The sequence below is a fragment of the Pempheris klunzingeri genome, chromosome 10 (assembly GCF_042242105.1).
Source record: "Pempheris klunzingeri isolate RE-2024b chromosome 10, fPemKlu1.hap1, whole genome shotgun sequence".
Classification (NCBI taxonomy): Eukaryota; Metazoa; Chordata; class Actinopteri; order Acropomatiformes; family Pempheridae; genus Pempheris; species Pempheris klunzingeri.
In genome coordinates this window covers 19,613,390-19,634,161 of record NC_092021.1, presented here as the reverse complement: position 1 = coordinate 19,634,161, position 20,772 = coordinate 19,613,390, and the positions used below count along the sequence as shown (strand labels likewise).

At 43.0% G+C, this 20,772-nt stretch overlaps 1 protein-coding gene across 2 annotated transcripts in view; it reads right to left on the bottom strand.

The window, feature by feature from the left end:
- The window catches only part of gsk3ba (glycogen synthase kinase 3 beta, genome duplicate a), a 30,102-nt gene extending 11,064 nt beyond the window's left edge, over positions 1-19,038 (bottom strand). For both annotated transcript variants that reach the window (XM_070837958.1, XM_070837959.1), the window contains exons 1-3: positions 18,378-19,038; positions 8,882-9,075; positions 1,777-1,860 (exon numbers count right to left, since the gene is read on the bottom strand). In XM_070837958.1, coding sequence (XP_070694059.1) covers positions 1,777-1,860; positions 8,882-9,075; positions 18,378-18,465 — 366 coding nt within the window. In that variant the 5' untranslated portion in view covers positions 18,466-19,038. The remainder of the gene's footprint in view (positions 1-1,776; positions 1,861-8,881; positions 9,076-18,377) is intronic.
- Between the last annotated feature and the right edge of the window lie 1,734 nt (positions 19,039-20,772).

Below are 20,772 nucleotides of genomic sequence, written 5' to 3'. Positions count from 1 at the left end.
TTATTTTGTAGTGTGCTTTATTTTGGAAGGTGGACTGTCGACAGGTGGAGGTCGATAGGTGCCCAACAACAATTATTTTCCTGGAGGCCCCCTAGTAGGCTAATCCTGCCATTCTTCCAGTGGTTTATGAGTTATGCGTCAATGTAAAAAAATGCAACAAACTGAGGGAAAAGTCAAATCGCTATTTGCCTACCTGCCTACGCTGTTTGGACCTGTGGGCTTCTGTTTGAACAGTATTATACAAGTGGTTAAAGGGTAAAAGCAAAAGCACACCATGTCTGTCAAGCACGCCACATGCCAGCAGTTACATAAGACTACCTGTGCACATGCTGACAGCTGCAGCAGCAGCAGTCCTAGCCTGGTTGACAGGTGCACGCAGCATGAACCCTCCCATCAGAACACCAGCAGCACCTACACACACCTGACCTGACCTCATCTTATCTCTATCTGTCTCATCCTCTGCTTTTTTTACACATCATTTGCTGTCATCTTTCCATCAACTCGTCTACAACTCTCCATCCACCCACTAACCTCCCCAGCCAGGTGACATTACTTTTTGCCTACTTCACTCGCCCTACCCCCCCCCTCGCTTTTCTCACTCTGGGCTCTGTGGGTGGTAAACCCCCATACCAACGACACGTGCCGATGTCCATTATTAGCCTGGACTGATACGGTGAGGGGGAAGAGGAGGAGGGAGAAGAGCTGGACACATGAACGGGAACACAAGGGTGGGTGTTTAAAAAGGTGTAAACATGAAATAAATAAAAGATTCAAACAAAAGTTGTGGGTTATCAAAATGACAAAATCCCATGATTAGCAAAAGTCAAGTCAGGAAGGTGTTGGGTGATTTCTGTGACAAGTCACCGATGTCAGTGTGTCAGTATACCAAGAATTAGCGGTGATTCCCAGAGGTCAGTGAGCACATGGCATGAGGAGAGGGGTGGGAACTGGGTGGAGCTTACAGCACGGAGGGGAGGGCTACGCTCTAGTCTGGCAAATAGAGGCCAACGCTCAGGCGTCTCAACCTCCCACCCGCCCTCATCATCACCTCTCCCCTATAATCCCCCACAGCTTTCCTTGGCCTCGGTAAGTGCGCAACATAGAAGCATTCCTGACTGCAGTGTCATGGGTATGGTCCCAGCAGCTATATTTGACACATGGACCGCTGCCTGTTTGTCAGCTAGTTGAATTACATAGCCCAGCCTTGTAGTCTCCAGGCGACCTCCAATGGTTGACGGAGACAGACAGCAGTGCCAGGGGGCCAGAGGGACTTCCCTGTCATAGCGCACTGTATGTAATAATGAATTTATTAAGGCCAGCGAGGCCAAGAGGAAGACATGTGATGGAAGATGCCTTTTTCAGGCAATCAAAAAGAGTAGCAGGAACTCAGTAAGGCTTATTTTTAGCTTAGCCGGTTGGCACAAATGCCTTTTGCTTTAGAGCCCTGCACAGGACTGTTTTTTTTAATCCCGCTCCCACTGGAATTCAGTCCATTGCCACCTGCACCTGCAGTGTATACGTTCCAGACTGCCCGCAGCCACTATATTTGCGTTGGGTCCAGTAACATTAATATATTTGATAAACCCTTTTCCTTGTTCTGATTCAGAGAAAGCTTCATTTCAGTGCAGTGAAAAACTCAAGTCCAAACTCTACTAACTTACTTAATTTTTGTTGAAACTAAAACTACAGCGTGGCGTTAAGCACAATTCTTCAGCCATAAGAAAAACTTCCGACCAGCTGATGAAGAATTAGGAGAAGCACATTCGGCCAACTCACCTTGTCTCCACTGGAGTAGAAGAAGTAGCGCAGGCGGACTATGTTGCAGTGGTCCAACTTCCTCATGATCTGCAGCTCGCGGTTCTGAACAAAGCAAAAACACGAATGACATGTTACATTTAAGTTCCACTTTAATGGTTCAAGAAGTGTGTCTGCTTAAAACCACCTTAGTAACTCTGTATCTTATGACAAAAGGCACATATGCCACTCATCATCTTGTGAAACAGTCATTTTGTTGTGGTCTGCATCGTCACTGTCACAAGCTCAATGTGCCAGTTTGGCAGGAATCAAGATTTGAGAAGATTGGATTTGGTTGCAGCAAAAGAATTTTAATAAACAGAATAAATGGACATTTATTCTGTCAGGGAAGGATAAATCCCAGTGGCTAAAACATGATGACACAATTATCCACTGTGTGTCATGCTGCCTGTTCCCATCCAAGCCACCATTAATTACAGAAAAAAGGCCCTAGAAAGCAAAAACAGTTCGCGACACAGACCTGCATCAGCAGCAAGTCTGAGTGAATGTGAAAACAAGCATTTAAGTAAAAACTGTCTTGGGGCAGGTTATGTGATGAGCCACTGGCTTTCACAGGGCCACCAGAACAAAATGTAAGCATTGAACTCTTGTAGAGAACTGCATTTATATTCATTTACTGTGTGTCCATGCGGAAAATGGTTGTGCATATGGACATTCTCACAGGTGGGCAGCATTACATAAAGCTTTAACATGTCAATTATAGTTCATATTTTCTCTCCTTCGTCCTTTTCATCGCAGCTCTTTGTTGGCTTGATCTAAAAAACACTCGTGCAGCTGCAAATGGATTTTGTTTTTGAAGTCACGATTAGCTTGAAAAGTTGAACTAAAGCTTTGTACTATTGACTGACTGAAATGACTTATATTCTAATTATAAGATTTATTACAGGAAGTCAGATTGTATGTTTCAATTGACAGAGTGACCACCCAGCAGACTGATCCCCTTGTTAACACACTGGATACTGAGCTAACAAATGATAAAACAAAGGCACAACTGCTGGCTGACTAGCTGATTAACAATCACATTGACCAACTGTCTTGCCTCTTCTACACCAACAACTCAACCTGGGACACCGTGTGGGTTTCTGGGAGGAAAAGGCTCGCTGGGGCTCATGCGATGAAGTGGGTGACCACAGAGCAGACCGCCGTCACCGTCTGACCTGAATGACGTGTGAACACAGGCTTCAGGTTCGGTGCAAAATACCGCCACCACAGGTCTGTAACATGGAAAGTTGGTGTAGAGGCAGACTTGCTAATGAGCTACGAATCCTTGTTCTTTTATTTTTGTAAAATCTTCTGCTTGCACAGTAATGCATCCAAGAACACACAGTCCCTCCAGTGTCTGAACAAATAAAACTGACTACAAGTGGAAAATACAAATCATAATTTCACAGTTTTAGCACTTTTAGAGAGAGCATGTTTATTTCAATTGTTGAAACCTGATGATTAGCTTAGTGATTTAATAATTTAGAGCTGAAATAATCACTCGATTGACCAAAAATTGTAAACTGACTTGATTTCGAATTGTTTAAGAAATACCAAATGATTCAAAGTTCCAGCCTCTAAATTGTGTGGATTTGCTGCTTTTATCTCGTGTAGTAGTGAACGACACTACTACTCTAATATCTTAAGATTTTGGATTTTTTTATTATAAGACATTTGAAGATGTCGTCTTGGGCTTCGGGGCATTTTTCACTACTAGCTTTAATTAATTTGAAATGAAATGAAATCGACAAAATATTCAGCTGAGTAAATAAATAATAAAACAAACTGCAGCCCTAAAACAATTAAATTCCCAACACAAGTTCCCAAGGTGATGTCTTCAAAACGTGTTCGATCTGACCAAAACTAGAACCAGAGAATATTTGGTATTTTATTTAAAAAAACTAAGACTAATTACAAATAATACTATTATAATAATAATCAATTCATCTTCTAAATATTTGATGCTGTACAGATATGAGACTCATTGACAAACTGCCTGGTGAGCCGGCTGGATAACTGTGTGAATGTGGTTGACAAAATAGTGAAAACTGTGCTGGCTGACTGATTCAGTGACTAATGAGATCTCCTGTTATGTGGGTCAGTACCACGCCGGCTGGTGCAGAGAGATATACCGCTGTCCTTCCAACACTTTTCTGCCACTTTATGAGGATTTAATCCCCTCGCATTCATTTATTTTTTTTATTTTTTTTTTTTTAAACAGAGCAGAGTGAGCGCTCTGTCCACTAAACAAGACCTCATCGTCTCAGCAGCAGCATCTTGCAGCTCGGTTGCCTGGTACACAAGATTCCCTGAGCCTAATTCACTTACAGACAGACACAAATGGTTCCCACAGTCCTCCCACTGCTTTTTCACCCTTTTACACAACTGCTACCAACACACACAACCCTCACATCATTGGGTGACATCATAGCCTGTGGGTCACAGACCAGCCATCGAACCATCGTGCACTGCAGGCAACGCCCTCGTCTTCTTGCGGTGGCTTGGTGGGAGCGCTTGAGGGTGTGTCTGTCTGTGTGTCTGTCTGTCTGTGTGTGTGTGTGTGTGTGTTGTTTTATACGTGAGGAAGATGGTACCATATGGAGGAGGAGCAGACAGGCTGTTCAGTAAAGCCCTGCCCAGCTCCAGTTATACTGCAGTCATTCCTGCTGACCTGTCATCCCCCAGTGTGTCAGCAGCCCAGCCAGCAGAGACAGAGAGAGACAGACGGAGAGAGGGAGAGAGGGAGAGAGAGAGAGAGAGAGAGAGGGAGAGAGGGAGAGAGAGAGACTGCAGGCTGCTAAAAGTGCTACACCTTCATGGTGCTGACATATGCTGTCAGACAAAACCACATCCAGTTTCCAAAAAGATTAAGAGCACAGAGCAATTGCATACCACCCACACAAAGACACACACACAGTGCTTTACTTTTACTGTTCTGCTTGGGTGGAAGCTTGCATGATATCATGAATGCATGACATTGTATGAACACAGTGGATCGGACTTTAAGGGAAAACACCAAACCAACAATGTGCAAAAACCCTGGTCACACCAGAAATAAAATCTATTTGATTCTAGAGGGACTGTTTACCCACGGAGATGGTTGGTGAACCACTGCAGCTGAGCTAACGGCTAGCCTGCCGGAAACATGCTAGCATTAGCCGTTCACAGTGACCTTCTCTCTAGTTTCTGTGTACTGGCCGTTTACAACTTGTTCTCAGTGTTGCACATTATTTCATTAAATTAAGACTTATTGCAGAAGAGAAAAAGCTCTCCTTGCTAGCTTCCTAGCAGTTAGTTAGCAGATGTATTTGTACCATCAACACTTGGTGATGACAAACAGCTTATAAATCAGCCCTGTCAAAGCAGCTTCTTACTAATGAGCCTCATATCAGATTTCCCAAAAGTTGAACTTGAAGAACAAGATTCCTCATGAGTGAATCCACCTACTGTAACGACTCTATTGGAATAAAGCAACTTGCAAGTTTTTGCAGTTTTAAATGCTGCTTTTAGTTTACCGCTGAACACTTTGTCCTCCCTGCTCTGCCTGTGGTCCCTCCCACGTCTGTTTATTCCTGATGATGAAGTAATTCTTTAAAACGGGATCACAAATATGTCGTTTTTTGTTCTTCTATAAAACGGCAAGTAATTTGACATAACTAGTCACTGTAATTTTTAAAGTGACTCAAATAGCATAGTAAATAGTGCATTTATTGGGAACTACAGGATGTTCAGTTGCGTCTCAATTCACATTTGTGAGTTTATTGCTGCTGAGTATTTACTACAGCAAGATGCTGTGTGGTGGATTGACTAAAACCGTCATTGTGATAAAACAGCCTCTCACCCAGTGAAACAATGTGGCTCACTGATGTGTTTTTAATAGTTTTTGGACAAAATGAAACAGAGAAAGACAAAAGCTTTTAGTCCGAAAAATGAATCTGTGGTTTTCAATCTTTTCATTGAATTTGTTGACAATTAAAAAGAAAAATACAGAAAATCACCAGACCTACCCTTTAACAGTGTTGTGTAAGTAGCAACACCACCAGACATGCTCTAACTGTGCATGTGTGTGTGTGTGTGTGTGTGTGTGTTGGTTCTAATGTGAGCATCCATTTTCCAATAGGCTGATATGTGATCCCTCTGATGGAAGTGGAGGAGGACCTATCCCATAATGCACCAGCAGCGGATTGTAAGTCCACCAAGGTTTTCTCACACGTTCATCAGCTACACACTAACACAGAGCCTATTCACATGATTGCCCTGTTTGATGCGTGTGTGTGTGTGTGTGTGTGTGTGTGTGTGTGTGTGTGAGAGAGATTTTGAGTGAAAATAAAGCGCTCACACATATTTGACTGGCATGGATCTGCTCACCCAGGCTCACTTCACAGATGAGCACCAAATCAGACAGAAAAAAAGAAGAACAGAAGTGTAGAGAAAATGCTTTTGAAGAGGAGAAGAAGGCACAGGAAGAAAACAGAGCGCAGGTGTTTGGGTGTGTGTGTGTGTGTGTGGGGGGGGTACACACAAACTTAATGGCGCGTGCTTGGCAGTCATGTGAGGAGTCTTAGCACTCATTCGCTTCAATTTTTCGAACAAGCTGTTCGCGAGAACGGACGCGCCAGGCAAGTAGAGGCAGTGAGACAGAGAGCGAGACAGAGAGTGAGAAAGGCAGGGAGACAGACAGGGAGACAGGCAGGGAGACAGACGGCAGATGTAGAGGGTCTGCTAAGAAGAAAACAATGTGTGGGATCTTTACGCTGACCACTGCTTGCTAGCGTGCCATGCTAACAGGATATGACTTCATCATGGCCAACATGCTCACAAAGAGTGTGTGGTGTGTGTGTGTATATATATATATATATATATATATATATATATGTGTATGTGTGTGTGTTTGTGTGTTCGTAACAAACAGTGCATATTCTGTGACAGATGGTCGACAACCACACCATCAATCTCAACATCATTTATCTTGTCTGGTTTTCGGATAGCGAAGGACTAGAACTTGCTGAAAAACTGTGTTGAACCTCCAGAAAGGTTAAACCTGAGGCACTGAGCTGCTGAGGTATTTAGCTGAACCACTTGGCTTAGCACAACAGTCACAGGGCGAAAAAAAAAAAAACACACTACAGGCAAACACATCTGACTAAACTTCAACCTCAATGGCGCCCATGGGAGATGGAGCAGGACGCTGGCAGTCCAGAAGACAACAGGGGTCACTTAGGTTTGTCCTGCCATCACCCTTCTCCTCCTCTCTTGCCTTGCTAACTCCCCCTGACTCTCCCCCCTGAGAGGAACAAAGCAGACATAAAGTAGCACCACTGCCACATACCTCAGCACCTATAGCCTAGGTTAGTTTGCACTGCCGGTCCCAACATGGGCCTTTAAATAAATGACACCCAGCTCAACAGTAAGTACAGAACAGCACTGATGAGGAGGATAATTATCACATAGCATAATGCAGGCTTGTTCCTCAGTGAGTAGAATATGTGCACACAGAGCCAGGCTGTGTCCAGTGCTACCTGTGCAACAACAAAAAGTCCAAAACTCTTCCTTTATCAATTTCTAAGCTCATCTATTCTAATCACAAGATGTTTAAATGAGCCGAAATTGTGTGGAGAACACAGCCGTGGTGCGTTCATGTTTTGGACACGCATGTGGAAAACATTATAGTCGCACGTTGTATTGCATCATCTTAAATGTGCACTTTGGCTGTATGTGCTGTGCCGTGCAGAGATCAGTGTAACCATGAGAATAACAACAAAAATTCCAAAAATCTTTGTTCTTGCTTTTTTTCCCCCCTATAGCAGCTAATTCCTTAAAAACACTCTGTGGACAAAATGTTGATCACACACTGTTGCCTCCAGTAAAAACTGTTTTTATCAATATCAAAAAAGGGAAAATCTGCTTCTTTTTTAGAATTGCATAAAAAGTTAAATATGACAGAACACATTAGGAGTTGGTTAGTAATTGTTATATTTACACAGAAATAACTTGTGACTCACTAAAAAAAAAAATCACACACAGTTGCCTGTTTATTAGATAGAAGTGTCTAAAACCAATGTGGTCTAAAAAAAACAACCCTGCAATAAATCTTAGCTTTATTACAGATTGTAATGTTCAGATTCAACTTTATGGGCATTTTGGAGGCCACAGTTTTTGGCACAGTTGAATTATTTTGTATTGTACTGAGAGTTGTTGCATAAAATTTGCCCTCCCATTTATATAGACAAGATCCTTTATATAACCTCTATGAAAGTAGGATTTATTACTGGGCTGTTGTATTAGACTGCAATAGTTTAACCAAGGTCTACCTATTAAATATGATGTATGCGTTCAAACTATCCGGCATTATTTTGACTCTGGCTCCAATTTGATGAAGTGCCGAGCACTCCAGCACCCAAGACCAATAATATGACTGTTCCACTGTAATCCAGCTCTAAAGACTATAAACATAATGAGAATCTAAGCAGCTGTCCTGCAGGCCTGGCAGTCTCAAGTCTTTTATCTGTGAGCAGGCAGTAGAGGCAGCGTACCCCCAACCCAACCAAGAGTGTAGCAAAGGGAGCACAGACAGAGGAACAACAAGCCATCAGTCAAATCTATTCAAAGCACAGGAGGAGGATTCCAGCAGGGCTTTGCTTGGAAGGAAATATGACATCTCCACCATGGCAACAAAATTAAACCTGACAGATGACTGAGTATCAATGGGTTCACGTTTGTTTGAGGAAGTAAAGGCCCTCCCACCACTGTCACACACACTTTCTGCGAGACACTACACACATTAAAGTGAGGATGTGTCAATGGCAAAACACTGAGAAGTCGTGCCTTTGTTTTCTATTTTTTGCAGCTTCACTGCTCTCACTGTTCTTGTAAAAGATCGCTCCATTCGTGTTTCTTTCACAGTTACTCAGTCACATTCATAAATGCAACAAATCTCTACTTCAGGTCCATTGTTGGAGAAGAGAGTGCATGTTTGTTTGCTTCATCATCATTTATAGTTGACAAGTTAGAGAGTTGTGTGAGCTGAAAGATACATTGTGTGTGTGTGTGTGTGTGTGTGTGTGTGTGCGCGCTCAAGTTTTACCTTAAACCTCTTGTCTTGCAGGACCTTCTTGATGGCCACCAGCTCTCCGGAGTCGCAGAGTTTAGCCTGGTAGACGACGCCGAACGAGCCGTTGCCGATGACTTTGGTGTCCGTGTAGCTGACTTCCTGTGGCCGGTCGGGGCCTTGGCCTGGAGTGGCCACGACTGTTGTTACCTTACTGCCATCTTTGTCTCCTGAAGAGAGAGACAGAGAAGAGAGAAATGCAGATGCTTAGAACGAAGCAGCGACACAGACAGATTCAGCACATTAAATCGATCGGTGGTGTTTGGGAGAGAGAACAAGCTGAAATGATAGAAAACATGATTGATAAGGTAATGCAAAACAGTAACAACGTCAAATAATGCTGAAAAATGCCCATCACAATTTCCAATGATTCTACCAACAGTTCAAAACCTAAAGATATTTCAGTTACAATCATATAATGACATATAGTAGGATGTTGGTCACTGCCTCAGAGTCAGAGCAGTGATCTGTGATTGACAGATTGCAGGTTTGAACATCTACTGACAAATTTCTTGGCGGAGACAAACAGAACAGGGTGGCGTCCTCCTTGAGCTACAGCCACTGTCCTCCCATTTGTTCCTGCAGAACTTCCTAGCTGATCAGCTCCAGTGTAAATCATGGCTGAGCTGGAACTGAGCGTCCAACTACAAACTGTCCCTGTCCCACACTTTTTTCAGTACAGTTTTTAAACACTTTTTAAAACAAATCATGAAATATGTTTGTAGTGTTTAAGTCTACTCTGACTGGTAGGACATTCATAAAAATTAAATATCCCAACTAAACAATCACACTTATGCAACTGTAACAGATATAGACTGAAATAATTCTGTATTGCCCGTTTAAGTGCCAAATACATCATTATTTTCATATCTGGTAGCATAGGTGCTTTTATCTAAATCAATGCATCAAATAGGGATTAGCATACAACAGGCCTCGCTTTCTGAGCCTATCCCCGCTGGATAAGACTCATTACTTTGGACAGATTATCATCGGTGAAATGTCGTAAACTAATAAGATGTATCTGATGCTAATGCACTATAGATTGGAATCGGCTTTCACATGCCCCTCCTCCCCTTCATGCCTTCCTCTCTGGGCGGTCAGGAGCTCGCTCTCCACATGGAGGCTTTTTCCTGTTTGAGTGGGTTCTCTCCATCTGCCTCACACTTTGTCCTCTGGTATCGTTAGGAATTTATCAAAGACGGATATCGACACTGCTCATCCATACCAAAACGTACTCATCGATATTTATCAGCAAAATGTACCAAAAGTATCAAAAGTAAAAGCACTGAGTGCAGCGAAATGTACACTGTCAGTGTTTTAGTATAATATCTGATATCCTGGATTAATATCACTGCTGCATTAATGTGTAAGTTACATTTTATTGCTGTAGCTGTTTACATTTGCACTAATTCTCTACTTTATATACTGTTGTGTAGTTACATCTACAGCAATGCATCACAATCTAGGATCATAAAGCCAAAAAAAGAGTAAAAAGCCAAGTAAGCAGTAAAAAGTAGAGTACTTGAGTTAAAGTACTTTACATTCCACCACTGGCTGCCAAGCATATCTAAACCAACTGAACTCTAGCTTTATATCGTCAACGCTTCATATCGTCATTTTTCTTCGTCTAATGATGGAGAATTGGTCGGACTTGGGTGTTGGACTCCTGCTATCCTCTGAAGCTGGCTGCTGCTTCACTCGTGTTGTCCATGGGGTTATTTGGGAATATAAATTAGAGGAGCTTAAAACCAATGATAACTGTGTCCTGAGTTATTAAAAACAGACTTTTTTTATAACGATGTCAACGACTTTTACCTTGATTTGACGAGGTCGAGACAGTCGCACTGACCACTTGACGTTAACGCTGGGAAACCCAGTAGTCAAACACGCAGCACTGCTTCAGATTTACAGAATATTGAATGCGTACATTTTCATGAGGTTGCTGATGTTTACCCTCTTTACAACAACTAGCCTTTTCCATGTGTTGCATTTGTTAACATGAGCCCACACTCTATGACATTTCCCTCTCTCAAATTTAGGTAACAGAAATAGGAGCCTATAGAGTCTATGATGGGAGCACAGTTTGTCCATGAGCTTATCAATATTTCTGTACTGACCAATCAGGGACAAGTACCATCAGGTACTGATAGTCGACACCCATTCCTACGGCCCCCACACACACACACACACACACAAGTGTCAAGGGTCAAAATTCACATTAGCTGACAGTTAGAGGACAATCAGGCAAGTGTGTGTCTGTGTGTGTGTGTGTGTGTCGCATGCCACAAAATGTGTACCTGCTCCTTCCTTCCATTCTATCCAACTCAATCCTACCACAACACCTGCTCTCCCCTCTGAACCTACTTTTTAGTCTTCTTGATATTTTCCTCTTTCAAAAAAACCCAAACACCAAAAATAATCAATATCTCTGTTAAGTGTGTCTGATTTTAGTTGAGCAGCAGAGGCAGTCTACTGCCAACACATTTGTCACCACCTCACAGTGGCTACAAAATGTTGACGGGTGGCTTAATGCTTCTTAATAACCGTGACTGTTCCAGATTATGGTGTTATTTAACAGAAACATCGTGCAGCATGCTGTGGTATCAGACCACCTCCACATGGAGGACGCTGGCAGACCACAGCGTCCTGTCCACAGGAAGAGGAAGTCACCATCTAAAGCTGACTTCTGGCAAACAACCAGCATGTTACTATGACCGAAATGTTACGGTTAATCAACCGTGCGTGAATTATTTTAACACCAGAAAGTTGGCGTTTTCAGTGAGAGCAGCACGGAGTGCAGAAGTGTCCTGGTCTTATCAATTTTCAATGGCTCACTGGGCTTATTTTCCAGTAGGGTTATTGATTTTGATGCCATAATGCCTGCATACACACACACACTCTCACATATAAGCAAAAGAAAAAAGAGCTACCTCTCCATGGTCCAACTCAGACGTAAAATAGCCATTTTCTATATTTGTCTATGTGTCTGCTCCTGTTATTGCAAGGTTCCTTCTGCCACTGTGTGACCAATGAGTGGTTCAATTGCCGAAGATGTGATTATGAGTGACGAATGGTGTGAGGGATCTGAAAAAAAAAACAACGGGACTTCACTCTCCAGGACCGAGCCTAGAAAGAGAAACTGTAGACGGATTCTGTAGCAACAGAAATAGACTTTCTGAGAGAGAGTGTGTGAGTGAGAGAGGAAAAGAAGAGAGAATTCGACTCTGCCTACATATTCCAGCAGGGCCACTTCCATGACGCCTCTGCACTTCCTCAAACCGTGAGAAAAGTCTGCGCGCACTCACACGCACATGGACGAACACACATACAGCTCACAGCGAGATCTCCGAGTGGCACAAATAAGATGTGACCAAGCAATCCAATTGAAAGTGAAAAGGCTTTTTTTTTTCTTTCATTTTAAGTGACTGAGTAAAGCACAACTTTTCGTGTGGTGATCTGTTCAGCATGTTTCCATCGATTGTCAATGTTCAAGCAGGTGCCTTTCCATTTCATATGGGTAGAGAACTGTCACAATCACAGCCAAAGACAAGTTATGGATTATTTTCATTTTACGTGTAAAATTTCACTCATTTTCAAGCTAGAAGCATCTTTCCATTAAAGCAAATTATCCCCAAATGAAATCCCAATCTGAAAATGAAGTGTTAAAAATGCCTCATGGCTCCCGTTAAAAGTATAATGAAAACAGAATTAAACTCACAGCCTCTGCAGAGAATATAGTGAAAACACAAACACAATGCAACATGTGCGACTTTGTGAATCAGCCTGCGACAAGAATATTATTAGTGGGACAAATCGCAGAGCGGGATTTCATGTACATATGCTGTATTACTCAGCTGCAAAGTGGCACAGGAGAGACAGCTGCTGCAACTTTTAGCCAGAGACGTCAATAGTCAATTCAGGTCATCAGACTAGTTCAGGACACAACTGAATATGGCTTAATGTGTACACAATGGGGCCAAAACAACACTACTATTGAGCAGCTACAGGACACACGTGGGGTCGGGTATCATTCCAAGTTACCAGTTTTGTCAAAGTTATTGAAATGCTAGTGTCGCTCTCAATTTTCAGCGATGAATCTGTGCTTAGATGTTCGCAAGGGCCTTTGATTTCCTCAGTCTTTGTGCACCCAGATATCGTTCCGGCACAAGATTTGTTGTGACATGCTACAAAATCTACCCTTCGCCAACAAATACTTTCTACACATTTACAGCCTTGAATTTTAAACGCAGCATTTTTTCACAGGTTTACAGAGATCACAGGCATTGAAATGACTGCAGAACATCATTTCACAACCTAAAAAAATAAAAAAATGTACTGAGCTTTATTTGAGCCCTTGACATTTTCTTACAAAAAGCTGAAGTGGCTGACAGCGCTACAACGGTCTGAAACATTTCAGGAGTACAGGGGTGATATAAAAAGCTACGTATTCTTATTTACGTAGCTGTTCCACTTAGTGCGCCCCCTGGAGGTCTGGAGCACTTCAGTTGAGTTGAAGACTTTTTCTGTTGCATTTGTTTTCAGGGGTTTGCTTTTTTTTTTTTAATTCTCGTTTCTGTATTTGCAGTGTGTTTGCTGATATTTATTTCGGCTTTCTGCAGCACGGTCTTCCATTTGCATTAATTCTCTGTTGGTATATTCGTTTTTGGATTTTGTTAAGCGTTTTTGGACTGGCAACACGTCTGAAGCTGCAGCACGTTTCTCCTGATGGGAATGCTTTGGGCTGTTGCAGCGCATTTGACTCTGTCGGCCAAAAAGTAGACTAAAAGTAACACGTGGACATTCTGGCATACAGTTAAAAACTCCTGCCAAAATAATCCAACATTATCAGTACATTTAACGGGGTGTTCCAGTAAACTCAAGTATAGTGAAAACTGCCTTGAGATCAATACCTGATAATAGAGGATCTTTTAAATACTGAGGCAAACGTCAGATACACTGTGCTCTGTTGCACTAGAATTAGAAGATAGTGAACAAGAGAACACTTTTAGCCACAGGAACATTAATTGTATGGGTACGTTTGCAAGGATTCGATACTTTATTCACCTGGCATGAGCGACCCACTTTAGAGGTATCACAGGGGTACAAATTTGTAGTGTCAATCTTTGAGACACCATAAGGTTGTAGCAGTAACATTATTTATGTATTTACTGCAAGATGAGGGATGATTTTCACACCAACCACTGTGAGTGAATGTCACAGAATTTGCACCTGCCAAACGCTCCATGTGTTCCTCCTTGAAATTTGGCAAACATACAATCATATGCATATATACAGTGTGTACTAACTGTTTTGCTATCACTATGACACACACTGCGACTTCATACACTGAGGCTGATTACTATGATGTTACTTTCAGTCATTTCAGCCTATCACCTACTTACTTGGGTTAAGAGACCACATGTTGGACATATTAATAGCTCTAAAAATACAAAAAGTAGCTGAAATGCACACGGCAGCTGCAGAGCGGAGTGACATCTGTGAAGAATGTATGAAGAGATTCTTAAATTCCTGGATGACAAAACAGACTGTGCCACAGGGCAAGGTATGTGCGCTCTGTGTTATGTGAACAGGTACGCACACAGTCATGCAAAACTGCTTCACCAATGTTGCAATGCTAATAACATTATTAACGACATTCCTGGAGCGTCTAATCACAGGAATGTCACCACAGACACAGAAACATTTCTGCTAAGCAACACTTACAATCAAGACGTAAAGGCGTCAGTGACTTTTTGATCAGTCACGATGAGGGCGCATAGATTTTAGATGTCAGAGTGGCGCGCAGCCTGCAGAGCCACGACGTCTCAGTGCTGTCCTCCACACCGACTACACCCAATGGACTGCTCAGAGAATGAGCATCTTCTCATGGATCTTTCCCTCAAAACTCAGCTTAATTTTCCTGTCAGTGATTGTGAGGGTTCTTATCTTGTCTGCAAGTCCCCTCAGTTTCATTTGGAATTGGAGACTATAATTAGTTCAGTTTGTTCCCATCATCACTAGCAAAATGTGAGAGGGGTGAAAGAAAGAAAGAAAGAAAGAAAGAAAGAGCTTTGAAATGCTAAGCAGGCCACTTGTTGTTCTTGGCCAGCTGTCTTATCGTAAAAAAACAAAACCAAGGAGGGTTAATGTTGGCATGTAAATGTGTGTGTGTGTGTTCCTGTCTGAGTAGGAGGAGCCATCATCATACACACTGGCCACAGCTGCTTGAGATAATCAGCCAAGTGTGTGTACGTGTGTGTGTGCGTGTGTCTAGGTAGATACTAAGAATGTGACATGGTGTTATATAAGTTCAGTCCAAAGTCCCTCACAGACATGGCACAGCTGATAGTGCAGCCTTTATACCACTGAACGACAAATCTGACTGAAGGTCTCATGGTCACTTGGTGATATGAAAACTTTTTTTTTTTTACAGAGGCGATCCTCACACTTTGAGTAGAGTTGAAACTATTTGTTTTGAATGATTGGTCAACTGACAGACAATATTTTTGACTTTCAATAAATAATTTTGATCATTTCTCATGGAAACATTCCAAACATTTTCTGGTCTTAAAAGACAATGAGCTTAAAAATATTTGGGACAAAACAGTCAAATTGAAATCACCTTGGGTTTTAACAGTGTATTTTTTTTATTATTTATTTATTTGGACATTGTATACACCAAACTGTTATTGATTAACCAACAGTTAACTGATAAAGTAATTATGAAAATGTTACTGCTGACCTATATTTGAGCTGGGCAACATACTTAAATCCAAACCAGGTCTCACAATATTTACAAATTAACACCTCAACAGTGATAATGAGACAGTATTTATGTGGGTGCGGCTATTGGTGCTTTCATGCTGCATTTAGACTAAGGATAGGTGATATGTGTCATCTGAAGAAAATCTTTAGTACTATTGATATTATAACCAAGCGGAAAACTGCATGTTTAATTGGAATTCAACCTTTAATACCAGGAGGGGATGACCATTAAAGTGCAGTACATCACAATGTTACCATAGTCAAAGCTGTTGTCTAGTCTCCCTATTTCATTATTCACATATTATACCTACAGATAAGCTCACCCAGTTCTACATTACAGGTTAGCTTTAAGCCAGTAGACATAATTGCTTCTATTCTGGAAATCTATCTAAACTCAATCCAGAGGATGTGTGCCAGCCAGCATGGCAGATGTCAGGCACTAGTTCCTGAAACCTGTTCCTCAGCTGGCCACAAGATACAAGTCTGATTATTTCAAGTACCTTTTAACCCAGAGCTTGCCATGACGGACTGTGTTAAAACATGTTATTTCACCACTTCACGCCATTGGATGTGCTGAGAAAACTGAAAAATGTGATGTTGCCACATCCGATCCAATGAAAGTTGCTCACCAGGAAAACTCCTTCTCGCGTCCTTGTTTTTGGGCTCATACCTGCTCTGGCAGAGCCAGCTGACTCCGTGGGCATGAATGGCACAAAAATAGTTAACTAGTATAGCTGTTTGAGGCTTTCTTATTTTTCAACGCAAACCCCGCAGGGAACACATCAATGTCATTATCCCAAGGTATCAGCGTTTTTAACACAATCAGTCATCATGATGCCAACGTTAGTGGACTTGTCTTTTAAAATTTGATATCAGAATCAGATTTATTGTCATCATACAGCAAAGTACAATGAGATTTCGTCTGACCTCTCCCGTATAACATACCACAAGATATTTTCTTGAACCATACTGACTTCTACTACATTGCCTCAATGTCTCCTCTGTGAAATACAGTTGTGAGATCATTGCATAAATGCTTCGTGTATTGACCGATCATCGCAGGGGATCAGCGCAAGCAGGTACTTTCCTCTATGGGCCTGAACACCATGTGCTAGTGGAAATCAAATTATTTAACACCCAATTAATTGGGTGACTTGGGCTTCAGCTTTTAAAAACTGATAATGATGTATTGACTTACCAGATGAGTCTCTCGTAGAAACACAATTGTAAAACTCATATAACCTTGCAAATAGCCTTGCATTGGGTGCTAAATCAGTAGCTTGTGTCTGAACAAGTGGGCCAAAGATTTGAAGTCCTCTTACATGCAGTCAACTTATTGACTTGCACAAGATTTCTGAAACCGCACAGCATTTTGCTTTCGGCAGCAGCATAACCGTGAACATTACATACTGACAGCTATGCGTCCACTCCCACACCTGGGGCAAGATAAGCATTGTATTAGATCTGGGATGGGAGCAGTCTCCCTGTGTGTGTGTGTGTGTCCTAGCCCAGCGAGTGGTTTCTAGTGCCATGGCCGAGAATGAAGCCTCACCCCACTGACACACATCGTGATCACATCACAGCCCCTAAAACACCACAAACATTCCTCAACAGCCTCATTTTTTCCACTCATACACACACACACACACACACACACACACACACACACACCCAAATGTGTGCCTGCATGCAAGATAAGAAAGCAGTTAGTAAATGTCTCCAGGCAGGACTGTCCTTACTCATTAACAATTTGGAAATTATCATCCAAAGACCTGTGAATACTTGAATTGATGGGATCTGCAATCTATGGATGCCAGTTTGTGGGGAAGAAATGCAGCACTAAACGAACAGTAGGAGGGTGAGTGTAGCAGAGATCAGAAATAGCAAGAATTAATAGAAAAGACACATGTGTGTGGAGCAGTATAGTCAGACTGCCTGGTTCTGCAGGTAACTTCAGGCCTAGTCAGTCGCATGGCTTCGTGTCTGCTGCCAGCCTGTAACCAGCCTCGGGCAGGGTGCCACTGTGGCTTCATGAACAGGATATCTGTGTCACCCTCCCTCCAGTCGTCGCGACGTCTGATTTGGACACAGCCCACAGAATATAGGATCAGTAAACCAGCCCTCTCCAGGATCACGTCAGTTTCGCCCCAGTCAACTATGGGCGCACCTTCCGCTTTGACAGTTGCGTAATAGACCGGCCCTATCGCTTTAACTCCATTACGCATAGTGCCATGTAGCAACACCGCTACCAGATCTCAGCGGCATTTAAATTGATAATAATCAAACCGGATCTGCAGTATAAGGAGAAGGCTTGGGCCGGTGCCAACACCACCTTCCTCCGGCCCGGCCCCACTCGGCCCTGCCAGGCGCGGCCTGCTAACCCCGGCCAGGCTGACCGCCCCGGGGCGGCGCGTCAGAGCGCAGCGGTGTGTGCACACACCGAGACGAGCAGTGTGTGTGTGTGTGTGTCAGTATCTGTGTGTGTGTGTGAGAGAGTGTGTGTGTGTGTGTGTGTGTGTGTCGCTCAGCACCGGCCAATCTCAGCCAGTGACACAGATATATGACAGGGCTAAGCTATCCGGAGCTAACGTCATGGTGGCTTGACACATTTTTCAGCCTGGTTAGTGAGGGGACATGTTGCAGCCCACACCGGGCCTGGTGCATGCAGGAAAGGTGGGCTACTCCAGAATCACAGCCGTGTACTTACTGCTGACTTTCATGCTGCCGAAAGCCGAGGGCTGCGGCACTGGTTTGCAGCTCTCCGCGAAGGATGTGGTCCTGGGCCGACCCGACATGATCCAAAATCCCTTTGATTCTCTCTCTACTCGGAGACTGTGACTCGCTAAACGGCAGGGCTGATCGATCCGCCGGACCTTCTCATCCAAAAAGGGATGACAGTTAATGAATAACACTATAATTCACAAGGGGAAGACGGGCAGAAGGCGACCCCCTTTATCCCACGATCCTTCACTCTAGCTCGTAATAAACTACCCTTTCTGTCCCACCAGCGGCCGATCAGAGCATCATTCCTTCCTTATAATCCTTAAATTTTCTTTCGGCGGGCCTTTGAAGACTGAAGACACGTCTCCAACTAAAATAGTCATGAATCTGGCCTCTCCCTGTGGCCCCCCGATTAAAACCAATTGCGATCTCTTCTCTCTGGGTGCGGAATCAGTCTCACAAAGATGAAGCAGGGTGAGAGATCAGACGACGAAGAGCGCCGATCCGAAGCGGATCAAAATGTAAATGCGGCGTTTTCTTGGCAATTCGGGACACATGCAGTTCCTCTTCATATCCCGATGTGGAGGCTCAATGATCCGACTGCCATGGCGGCTCCCTCGCTATACTCTAGCCTACAGACGGTCCAACGGAAAATCTGCCAGTTGCCTCGGTCTTCTTCTACGAATTAAATTGCTCTGCGCTGGCTTCAAAATCCGCCCGCGTCGCCGTCAAAAAATGTCTCAAACGAGGTCCCGGGGCAGCGACCTCTTCAGAAAATGATAGTCTTTAAGTACAGAGTGCGACGGTACTGAATTTCTTTTTTTATTCCTTCCCCATAGGTTTCTGGCTCGCTGTCTTTGTCGCTACGCACGTCCGCTACGTCACTTACGTACAGGGTTCCAGTGGCCGCCGTGCTGACGTGGAGGGAGGTTCACGCTGTCGACGCAACTGGCGACGGAGAATAGGAGAGCTGTGAACGCGCACACGGCGAATCTGGGGTGGCCGATCTAGCCAATCAGAGAGGGTATCCTTCAGGAATGGGCGTTAACCGTGTGTCCGCGGTCCAATGAGAGCGCTGCTCTTGAGCACCACATGGCACAATTTGCTTGGCACCGCCCTCACGACTTCAAAGGTTTTTTCCCCACGCCGCGGCAGGGACAATGGGCGTATCTGCTCCCGGGATTGATGACTTTGTCGGCCAATGGAGCTCCCAAAATCGGGCTGTCAGTTCAAATGGACGCAGCTATCAGAGAGCACCGGCGGTCATGCAGCCCTGTTGCCATGTTAGTTACAGAAGCCCATCCTCTGTCACCCTGTCCTCACCGTGCAGCCCTCTGGTACATCCGTTTAATTAGTGTCACAGTGCTTTGTAATTGTGATAATGTGTTTGTGCACATGTGCATGGCTGCTCTGTCACTACAACTCTTAATTCAGGTTAATTTCACCTCCATTTCTTCTCTGCTCACTTGCTTTCTAGCGAGGTGCTCTTTAGAAAGAGGTTGTAAGTTCTGAATAGTTGCTTCATTAATATTAAAGAAATAATTATATATATATTTTTTTTTTCTGTCAGATTTTTTTGCACATCAACCCTTATTTTACACTATGATCTTAATTCTTTGCATCACTACTTACAGTGACATACCACATGTTGCAGTAATAGATTAGGCAATGTATATATAAATATGTATGTATTTACATTACCTACCATTTTCCTTTGTTAATAGGAAAATGTCTCTTCTTTCAGTGCAACTACAACTGAAGTGTTGTTTTCTTATGCTGCCTTGTTCTATTTCATTACCTGCTTTGTTTTTTTTTTGTACTTCTTGACAATAACTGAATAACTGAAACTTAAAAAGGTCATTGTTACTCAGCAGCCCTTTTGTAAGTGGTAGGAGTCCAGATAGACAAAGGGACAATCATGCAACCCAAAAAATGTTCCTATTAATGCCTTTCGACTGAACAACAAAGCAATAGTAATATCAAAGCTGACTTATAAGAAAGTGGTGCTGTTTATGCTTTTTTAGTGACCTAAAACCACTCAAGGTGAGTCTATCAGAACCAGTCTCCCTCTATTAATCATTTTGTAATAAATGTTCAAAGATTAAGTGGACTACAGTGATATTTTGACAAACAAATATATGTGTGACTGATTGGCAGCTAGTTTTATTCCACAATTCCACAATATGTCAGTATCCTCTCCTCATCTTGAACAGAATGCAGGTCACTTGTCTTAGCTTGGCAGGAAAGTCTTTCCTCCTGCACAGCGATGCTGGTAGTCTGTCTTTTGTGTGGTTTATTTATACTCTGTTATGCTCTATATCAAAGGGAATTCCTCCCAGGCTGCCCTTCAATGGTTCAAATGCAGAATAGAGAGCTGTAGT